This window comes from Alligator sinensis, unplaced genomic scaffold (genome assembly GCF_000455745.1).
Source record: "Alligator sinensis unplaced genomic scaffold, ASM45574v1 scaffold407_1, whole genome shotgun sequence".
Lineage (NCBI taxonomy): Eukaryota > Metazoa > Chordata > Crocodylia > Alligatoridae > Alligator > Alligator sinensis.
Genome location: NW_005842464.1, coordinates 1,053,600 through 1,064,568, shown reverse-complemented (window position 1 = coordinate 1,064,568; position 10,969 = coordinate 1,053,600). Strand labels below are relative to the sequence as shown.

At 44.8% G+C, this 10,969-nt stretch overlaps 1 protein-coding gene across 1 annotated transcript in view; it reads right to left on the bottom strand.

The window, feature by feature from the left end:
• Window positions 1-10,969, bottom strand: part of WDR76 (WD repeat domain 76) — an 18,682-nt gene that overhangs the window by 6,976 nt on the left and 737 nt on the right. Inside the window, exons 2-8 of the mRNA XM_006030807.3 lie at window positions 10,861-10,965; window positions 8,960-9,052; window positions 7,424-7,479; window positions 4,111-4,237; window positions 2,963-3,064; window positions 2,796-2,839; window positions 2,560-2,713 (exon numbers count right to left, since the gene is read on the bottom strand). Of these exons, the coding sequence (XP_006030869.2) occupies window positions 2,560-2,713; window positions 2,796-2,839; window positions 2,963-3,064; window positions 4,111-4,237; window positions 7,424-7,479; window positions 8,960-9,052; window positions 10,861-10,965 (681 nt within the window). The remainder of the gene's footprint in view (window positions 1-2,559; window positions 2,714-2,795; window positions 2,840-2,962; window positions 3,065-4,110; window positions 4,238-7,423; window positions 7,480-8,959; window positions 9,053-10,860; window positions 10,966-10,969) is intronic.

Here is a 10,969-nt window from a genome sequence, read left to right as displayed (position 1 = left end):
TTCAGCAGTCCACACTTAGACATTACTCTTATTTGGGCCTCAGCATTAAATCCTGCAGTCCTTGCTCAGTCTAAATTACCAGCAAAGTCAGAGAATGTGCCTCTAATGTAGAGGAGTGCATGATTTTGCTCACTGCAGGCAGCTGAAAATACAACTGCTAGGTCTGGATTTTCTTCCCCCCATCCTTTTCAGTACTGCGCACCTGGCTGAATTGCAAGGGCTGCAAGATTTACTTTCAGTTTCACAATTATACTTCCCAGACGTAATAGAAGCTGCAACTTCAGTGACAACTAAAACATAACTCTACCTCACCATGATTTTCATTACAACCTGTACATCTGTTTGCTTTTGTTACATTCAGTTTGGGGGTTAAACACAGAAAAGTAAATTTTTTTTTGCTACTGTCAAACAAAATCTAGAATCAAAGTTAGTTTCTTTTTTGGAACTAATATTCTCTTTCAGAGATACAAATGTCTGCTTCTTAAACTGTGTTAACTCCAGTAAACTTGGATTAAAATCAGAGAAAACACACCATCAGTTGCCAGGTCTCTGTAGGTAACAACACATTTAATCTTCTAAACTTACTTGTCTAAAAAGCTTAAAATATTATTTGTGATTTCTTTAGCATCAGTTATTAAGGACAAGGTTGAGCACAAAACAAGTAGGTTTTGCAGCTTGTGCATATTATAAATGTGAGCTAAAAAAGTGATGTTGTGGCCGTGATGGTTCAGAGCTAAAAGGCACTTACGCATGGTTATGAAACTAATTTGATGACTCCTTCCTATGGCAGTGATTCTCAACCAGCATGCCCTGGGGTGCCTTGAGATCCTTTCAAGGGTGCCACAGGGTGTTGCACAACATTAGCACTGCTAGTGTGCAAACAGGATTGACTAAGTTGTGGGGGGAAGTGGGCACACTAGAAGGGAGGGACAGGCTGCAATTGGACCTGGACAGGTTACAGGGGTGGGCAGATGAGAACAGGATGGGTTTCAACACTGACAAGTGCAAGGTGCTGCACCTGTGGGGGAAGACCCAGCAGCAGACCTACAGGCTGGGGAACTCGTTCTTGTCAGTACAGAGGCAGAAAAGGATCTTGGAGTCATTATTGATGCCAAAATGAACAAGGGTCGCCAATGAGGATGAGGTCGGGAAGGCCAACCATACCTTGTCGTGCATCCACAGATGCATCTCGAGCAGGGCCAAGGAGGTGATCCTCCCCCTCTACGCGACACTGGTCAGGCCACAGTTGGAGTACTGCGTCCAGTTCTGGGCGCCGCACTGCAGGGGGGATGTGGACAGCATGGAGAGGGTCCAGAGGAGGCCACCCGCATGGTCAGGGGGCAGCAGGACAGGCCCTACGAGGAGAGGCTACGGGACCTGAACCTGTTCAGCCTCCACAAGAGAAGGCTGGGGGGGGATCTAGTGGCAGTCTACAAACTAGTCAAGGGACCAGCAGGCATTGGGGGAGTCCCTGTTCCCCTGAGCACTCCCAGGAGTGACTAGAAATAACAGTCACAAGCTGGCAGAGGGTAGATTCAGACTAGACATCGGGAGGCGCTACTTCACTGTTGGGGCGGCTAGGACCTGGAACCAACTCCCAAGCAAAGTGGTGCCGGATCCTACCCTGGGGGTCTTTAAGAGGAGGCTGGATGAACACCTTACTGGGGTTGTTTGACCCCAGTACTCTTTCCTGCCATGGCAGGGGGTCAAACATGATGATCTGCTCAGGTCCCTTCCGACCCTACCAACTATGAAACTATAAGAGAAACTGAGATTTCAAATAAGAATTCATACTGTTAAAACAATCATGCCCTCCTGTGGCCTGAGTTCTTCGCCAAAGAATTGCTCTGTTATTTTTTGTGTAGTCCAAAAATGAGTAAAAACTAAGAGATGGCATTTTCCAAGGGGGGGGGGGGGCCTCGAATCTAAGACAGGGTGTCCTAGGTCTAAAAAGGTTGAGAATCACTGCTCTAGGGAGAGGAGCACAAGGATTCCAGGTCTGTAGAGGGAAAAGCATGCATTTCTGGCTCTCTTGGTTTGAAACATGCTGCACATAAAACTCATAAAACCCAAATGCACAGAAAATCTTCCTTAGTCATTGTTAAAGTGTTTTACATTTTCTAAAGTTTTCTAACTCACACCATGGTGCTGGTTATTTATTTGTATTTATATGCCTGTGGTTAGTTATACAAAAGGTTATATAAACAAGATATTATACAAGAGGTTATATAAATAAGATATTATGTAAGAGGTTATACAAGAGGTAATATATAATGATGATACTAATAAATCTTCTACAAGAGGTTAGATGTGTGCCATTTGGCATGATATGATTCTCCCACTGCAATCGTCCTAAAGTCATGCAAAATTAAACATTAATCCCTCCCTCACCAATAACTGTATTGTCACACAGCTATTACAACCAAGCAATGGAGCTTCCCTTCCAGTGGGTCTCAAACAATTAAAAATTGCATTTTTAGCCCGTTACCTGGCTTTTTCCCATACAATTCACACACAACCCTGTCCCGTCCTTTAAGCCAGTAACTCCAAAGCATTTACCAAATCCCAGAGACCAATCTGCCCACTCCTGTCTCCAGCTGCCACCAGCGTCCTGCTTTCTGAAGGATGGATAGCCATAGAACAGATTCGGTTTTTGACAACTTTTGTAACAGCATCTTCACTGAGGATCATACAACTCAGACTGTCTTCATATCTAGGCAACATTATTAAAATATTAATGAATTAAAAAAAAAGTAAAACTAGAGAGCTCAAGAAATAAATTGTTAGATGATTACCTTTTTATGTCATACACATGCTTTTCTGTATCCTCTGGTTTTATCTACATTATGAAACAGAAGGATGAGGGAGGGGAAAGGACAAATTTGTTTGGAGAAAAATGTATTAAGAGCTCAGACTAAATGTACATTATCAAAAAAAGAGAATGTATTCTGATCAGCAATACCTCACTTATCTTTGCCCAGCTATCCAGAAACTCCTTAGTCAACACCTTGCTTGTATTCTCACCTGCAGGTAGCATCTGAAGAGGTCCAGGTGGCAACAGAGGCTGTTTGATAGAAATGGGGTAGAAATTATTTTAAATAAATACCATTATTTATTTTCCTTTCAACTTCCCCCCCTAATTTATCATATTAGAAATATTAATAACCAAAGGGAGCTCTTCAGCTCTTGAACCTTCCACACCTTATGATATTACAATGTGGAAAGGGTGCATCAAAATGAGAAACTCCTATTAAAGCATCTTATTTAAAGGAAGGGAGGGAAATTAATTAGCAAGTACAAGTGGGTCAACAAATAGCCACCCTAATATTTTCCCCCTTTTATTTCTTCCCTTGCATCCAGCAAAGGCTCTCTTCAAGGACTGCATTGCAGAATACTGGCGTTACTTCAGCAGCACGACAGAGAAATTTAAATCAACTCAGAAGAATATGGTCTTATCTGTTGCCTGTGCATCTTCCTCAAATAATACAGGTAAGTGCATCAGACAAAGATGAAACTAGATTAAAATCAGACCGCAGTTACAGTTAAACAAAAGCAAAACAGAGCAAAAATATTTGGAATGAAATACAACCTCCACTCTGAATCGAAGAATATTTCATATTATCGGAAATTCAATCATGAGATTACAGAGCAGGGAACGTATTTCATCAGTCTGAGGTGCAGAACATTGACCTAACTATTGAATGCTCCACTTCCATCACCAGATTACATTTTGATAGAACGGACCAGAGCAAGCTCTGTTGAGATTCATCTCAAACTTGGTTTCCGCAAAACCCCTGATCACTTCCTTGAAGCAAATGACTAAGCAAGACAAATGAGGGTGAAAGAATTTTCCTCTGGGCACTGCACGAAAGACTTCCCAAGCATCTCCAAGGGATAGAACAAAATTGATTAGTGTCAAATATTACAAGCGACAGCCACCAACACTTAAGAAGAACCCCAGCGCTCTTTCCTGCCTGAGGCAGGGGATCGGACTCGATAATCGGCTGAAGTCCCTTCCAACCCCGACATCTACGAACCGAAGGGCTGAATACAGAGATTGTCTTCACGAGGCTATCGACATATTTCTTCTTTTGCCCTCCCCCATCTCACGTGTTCATCGATGACTGTTTCTGGCGGTGCAGGAAGTTCTGGCAGTGGAACTCCCGATGGGTCCACCCTCTGTAAGCGCATAGACCTTCGACGCACTGTCTCATCTCCTGCCTTTTTGGGCTTAACTCTAGAGGAATAAATACACATCAGATAATACATAGCCAAAGAACTCAGACGCATCTGATTCCTCGGGAAGCCTCTCTCAGTGGCTTGGACCCCTATTTCCAGGAACTTGACACAGACCAGTGGCCCAAATAGTCATTCTAGAAACGTCATTTTGTCAAAACTGTCATCTTATTTCCATCCAGTAACACCCCACTGGTAATAGCCTGCCCTTCCAATGCTTCCAGTTTGCATTTACAATGCACCCTCTCTCTAGCTGCTCTACTTTTCTTTTCACAACTTTTTCTATTTATGGTGTGAATTTCCTCGTCGCTCCCCTCCAAGACTTCATTCATCTTTAATATTCATTTTCATTTTCTTTCATGCAATATTTTATTTCCTTCTTCCCTCTGTACCGTGGCTTGATTTCCTGCCTTTGCTTGCTTTTGCTTAATGCATGTTCTTCTATATCCATTAGTTATCCTTCCTCTCATATAGCTAGGGCTTTCTCTCTTTCTTCCTCCTCATTTTTCTCTTTAGCTCCCTTTCATTTCCTTTCATCATTTAGATTGATTTTTCCCTTAGCCAGCACAGCAAATAAAACGCTATAAGAAAAAGTGGCTCCTGAATATCTCGATGAGAATACCACAAAAATAGCTATTTTGGGGGGTTTTTTGATCAAAAGATACTCATGCTTATATTTATGTTCCTTTCCTTGGAAAAATGATATAAGGAAGAATACACTGAACATAGTGAACTTGCTACAGATGCTGTATATGCATATGGGGATTTACAGGGACAGTATAATGTAATCAGAAGTCTAGACATGCCATACAGATACTGCTTGCTGATCTCTAATGCGCTTGCTTATGCACGTGTGTGCTCTCTAGGCCTGTGCGGGTAGGCAGCTATTCGATCCAGCTTTGGATCCGGCCACTTCGGATGCCAGCGATCTGATCCGGAGCGCTGGATCAGTTTCCCACTTCGATCCGGCTGAAGCTGTTCCAAAGTCCAACTGACTGTCTGTCTTGGGGCAGTTGAATGTCAGACCAACCTGGTGGCCTTCTACAATCAGGTCACAAAATCACTGGACGCAGGCGTCGTGGTGGATGTAGTCTTTCTGGACTTCAGGAAGGCCTCTGACACTGTCTCCCACCCCATTCTCATTAAAAAGCTAGGCGACCGCGGCATTGATGCCTACAGTCAGATGGGTGACAAACTGGCTGAGGGGTCACACCCAGAGTGGTGGTGGATGGGTCATTTTTGACCTGGAGGGAAGTGGGCAGTGGGGTCCCCCAGGGCTCGGTCCTTGGGCCCACACTGTTCAATTTATTAGCGACTTGGACGAGGGGGACGAGGGGGTGAAGAGCTGCCTGTTTAAATTCACAGACAACACCAAGATTTGGGGTGATGTGGGCATGCTAGAAGGGAACGACAGATTACAGCAGGACTTGGAAAGGTTACAGGGGTGGGCGAATGAGAATAGGATGGGATTCAATACTGACAAGTGCAGGGTGCTGCACTTGGGCAGTAAGAACCAGCAGCACATCTACAGGCTGGGGAACTCCCTTCTCCAAAGCACGGTGGCAGAAAGAGATCTTGGAGTCATTAAACATGGGCTGACAATGCGAGAACACAGTCAGTAGGGCTAGCCGTACCTTGTTGTGCATCCACAGATGCATCCCGAGCAGGTCCAAGGAGATGATCCTCCCCCTCTATGCGACGCTGGTCAGGCCGCAGCTGGAGTACTGCGTCCAGTTCTGGGCGCCGCACTTCAGGAGGGATGTGGACAGCATGGAGAGGGGCCAGAGGAGGCCACCCGCATGATCAGGGAGCAGCAGGGCAGGCCCTATGTGGAGAGGCTACGGGACCTGAACCTGTTCAGCCTTTGCAAGAGAAGGCTGAGGGGGGACCTGGTGGCCGTCTATAAACTTACCAGGGGGACCAGCGGGGTTTGGGAGAGACCTTGTTCTCCCGAGCGCCTCCTGGAGTAACAAGGAATAACGACCATAAATTGCTAGAGAGTAGGTTTAGACTAGACATCAGGAGGTGCTACTTCACACTCAGGGCGGCTACCATCTGGAACCAACTTCCAAGGGAAGTGGTGCTGGCTCCTACCTTGGGGGTCTTTAAGAGGAGGCTTGACATTTACCTGGCTGGGGTCATTTGAGCCCAGTTTTTTTGTCTCCTGCCCAGGGCAGGGGGTTGGACTAGAAGATCTACAAGGTCCTTTCCGACCCTACATCTATGAATCTATGTATTGATTATTTCCTCTCCTTAGTGCGCGGTTTTGTAGGTGTTGACTGTTGCTAATTAACTGGTGACATTAGCTAACAACTGTGTATTGAGCTGGTCCCTGAGTGAATCACGACTGCTCGGTAACTGGTAACACAATAGCTTAGTAGCCAGGCCTGCGGTAGTTGTGTCCCCCCCACACACTCACCAAGACAGACAGTTGCACAAGCACCCATGTCACGAGTTTTGCCTGTCAGCAGCCAGAGGTGCAGGTCCCAGAACCCATAAGCTCTGCACCGATCTCCTCAACAGCTGGCAGGCTTCGTGGCCTCACCAGGGGCCACCATCCCTGCAGTTTTCACCCCGCTGCGCCTTAACACACACATGGTCATCTATGTCACAAGTTTTGCATGTCAGCAGCTTGAGGTGCAGTTCCCCCCAAGCCCCTGCACCGATCTTCTTGAAACTTGGCAGGCTTTGTGGCCTCCCCAGGGGCCACCACCCCTGCAGTTTTCACCCCCCTGTGGCTTATCACATACACATGACATGAGTTTTGCTTTCAAGAATTTGGGGTGCAGTTCTTCCCAAACCCCTACACCTATCTCCTTGGAACTTAGCAGGCTTCATGCTCTCAGCAGAAGCTACCATCCCCTGCGAGTTTCATCCAAATCAGACAAAAACCAACAAAGTTATAGATATTTCATTGATTCCCCATTATACCCTATGGCCGGATCTCCAAAGCAGCTCCAAAGCTTTTCCAAAGTGGTTCAGAAAGCCTAACGAAGCCAGCACTTCGATCCGGACATGCTGCTTCGGACGCCAAAGCGTCTGAAGCTTCTCCGGATCCAAAGCATGGTCCGAAGCCTCGCACAGCCCTAGTGCTCTGTATTATACATGTTCAGGGAGAACCTCCACCCCCCACAGAATTAACAAAAAACAAGTCACAGCATATCTCAGATATGTTTGGTTTTTTTACCTTTTGATCCCATGGGACTGTACTTTAGATGCTATTCTGCGAAGTCTTGCAGCTGACTGAAAAGTATAGAAATAAAAGTCTTAGAAGCATCAGCTACAGTACTTTTGTATGAAAAAATAACTAAAGATATAGTAACGGTATTGCTGTTTTAGTTGCATGAATGAACCAAAATATTAGGTTTTCACATTTATTCTATCAAAATGAATAATCTAACTTGTCCATTTTTTGCTTTGTAAATTATTTTCCTAACTTCCAATTTTTCAGACTAGAAAGGGAGCCCAAGAGTCAAGCTGTGTTGCTTCTTTCTCTTGTTTTTGCTACCTGATCATCTACCCGTGGCAAAAAATGGCACTGAGTTCTGCGGACGGCATAAAACAGCAAAGTCTGGTTCATTTAGCTGTTCTATACCTCCCCTACAAAAACGCCAGACAGAGCGTGACCAACTAGAAAAAAATTAAAAAATCGGCAGAAAACTGTACGCATGAAAACCAATGATATATTTGAGTTTGAAGACACAAGTAGTTTTAGTTTAGCAAAAAAAAAAAAAATCACAAGAGGCTGCACAAATGCTATAACATTGCTATCAATCAGGGACTTGGATTCAGTACACCTGCAGACAGAGAAGCCTAGTGGGAGATAACCGAGCGCTTGCTCAAAGCATCATTTTCTCAGACATATGCAGCTCTCTAAAGCATAGTTTAGATGCTGCCCACCTTGGCAGAGGTGTGTGCAGATAAGAAAGATGCCTTAAACTTTGGGTACTACAAAGATATTGCAGATGACCATAAACCAGCCAATCAAAGTACTGGTCACGACAGCACCGTGGAGCTCAGCAAAAGCTGACTTGCCCTGCTTCTTGGGCAGGCTCTGCGGCCTGTGCCAAGATCCATACAGCTGCAGCTAAATTAGTACTTAATTCAGTTTACAGTCTCCTCACACAATACTGTACACTTCATTGCACTCCCCATACCACACACCTACATACTGTTTCTATTCCACTAGCTGGAAAGGAGCTCTTGAATCTCAGCTTTATCCCTCCCTATTCTGTCCGCACCCCTGAACCCATAAGCAAATAAACAAGCGCGTGGACTTTGCTGCATGGCCCTGCTGCTAAAAGAGGATGCACGAGGAATTAATAATAAAGAAAACACAGGAGAGAGAATGAGTCTGGAAAAAGGCTACAGAGACCAGGATCGGCATACGTACAGGAAATGAAAAATGTTACTTCCTTAGCATGTTTTAGAGTACTCCCAAAAAGTATTAGATAATAGTTAGTGTTCTGTCTTATCTGAAATCTCCCCCTTCAAAATTTTAGATTAAACTTCTACCAAAAAACTTGGTTCAAAGGACAGTCCAACACTGTGAAGTCTGGTGTTTCTTGGAGTTTTTATGCTCTCCTTCAAAGCACCGGACATTGCGTACTACTGGGGACACGTTTCACAGCTACGTGGACCACGGGTCCTTTCTGTCCGGTAATTCCCATTCGAGTTAGAGTGCCAATATTTTGTGTGTACTCTTGAGAGAAACTATACAAACCTCATGCAGCTTCAGAGAAGCAAAAAATTTAGCATTTTCTTTAATGTTCTTGAGTCTTTTTCTTTCGTAGGCTGACAACTGCGAAGATCCCTCCTGCACAAAATAAAGGAAGGCAATTATAGCTTTAATAAGCAGAGTGCATAGGGAGGCCAGGACTGCTGAGAAGACAAAGCACTACACAAACTTTTCTTTTTATTCTAGCAAGCTAGAAACCTTTAGAAGATGTGAAGTTTCAAACATTTCTTGCATTCTTTTATAGATAAGATTTTTGCTCTCTCTAAGATGAGCAGACATGCATCTTCCAAATATCTGCTACTGCATGAAGTTATGAATGGCAAAATGTACAAGCCACCTGAAGGATGGTTTAAAAAAAAAAAAAAGAACAGGCTTGGAGAAAGAAAATGAGCAGTGCACCGACCTCCTGACCTCCAAACTTTGCCAGAGCGCTGCCAAAGGGATCAAAACTAACGCCGTGACACACAAGCAGCAGAGCTGCTCCTACGCAAAGAGCTTTCCTATTGCTTTTCCCCACAACAGGAAAGAGGAAAACTAGCTCCAATCACAGAGTCTGATATTAAGGAGCTAATGGAAAACTTTTTGAGTTTGTGCCTTCTGGAGCACAATGGTGACATGGTGAGACTTTGGAGATCTGAAGAAATCTGTAGGCAAGGCAGTTAATACGGTAATTTTAGGAAACCCTTATTAATTTCATGCGTCAAGTATCCAGGTTGTAGCTGTATTGGCTTAAAGGAAAAGGCAATCAGGACTCCTAGTAGGAGATATTAGCTTTTATTAAACCAGGAAGATGTTTGCAAGATTTTTTGACAAAAATCTTGTTGGCCTAATAAAAGACGTCATCTCTACTACGAGTCCCGATTGCCTTCTTAATGCCAAACAGTGGCAGGAAGCAAGCAAGTTTTATTGCTAGATGGGTGTGTTCTGTGCACATGCGTGCACACACGTGCGCATGTATGTACCCATGCACACGCGCGTTTTTGAAGATGGATTTTTGAAGATTCGTGCTCGAGTTCTCTATAAAAGTTAACATTGTTTTAATGAAACATTGTGCTCATCATACGATACTGAAATAATAAGTAAGGAAGCACCCAGAATGGGCTGCTTATATCAGAACAGCGAAGCCTTGTAAAGAGAGATCGGTCGTTATTAGCTTGATGATCTTACAAGGTCCCTTCTAGCCCTAACGTCTATGAAGTCTCTGGAAGGGATTATAGAGCACAGACCACACACAGAAACCCCCCCCCCCTTTTTTTTTTTTAATTAAAGGTTCATTATTTATAAAGGAAAAATTATTCAAACAAGTCAAGTTCATCTTCATGAGTGGCCTTGCTGCTTAGCCCTAATTACCAGCAATACACAGAGCCCCATAATTTACAGCTCATTTTAAGATCCTCTGTGACATCTGGTGTTTCCCCCCTAACAGCAGGCAGCCAAACAAAAAACAGGTTGAAAGCTGTGAAAATCCCCGTTTTATAATAAAAACGGTGTGGGTGTGCAAGCACAGAGGCTGTCCGTGAAACTACAATAGGTTGAAAGTTGTGCAAATGCTCGTTTTATTTTTCCTCTGCTTGTACGAATAGAAGTGGTGCGTGCGCACGCACAGAGACCGTCGGTGACACGACGAAAATAGGTTGGAAGTTGTGAAAATGCTGGTTCTTTTAACAAGAACAGTTAAAAGTTGCAGAAGTGTCGGTTTTACCACACGAGTGGTGCGTGCGTGCGTGTGCACGGAGGCTGTCGGTGAAACTACACGAGTAGTCGGGAGGTGTGGGAATGCTGGTTTTATAACACGAGTGGTGTGCGTGCGTGCGTGCGGCGGAGGCCGTGGGTGACACCGCGGCAGCGGCAGCAGCAGCGGGGAGTGTGGCACAGCTGGGTCTCACCAGGGCGGATCCGTCGGGGTCGCTGGTGTCGCTGTCCATGTCCACGTCCACGTCCAGGCCCGTGGCGGGGGCGGGGGCGGCGCGGGCGGCCGTGTTGGCGGTGATCTCC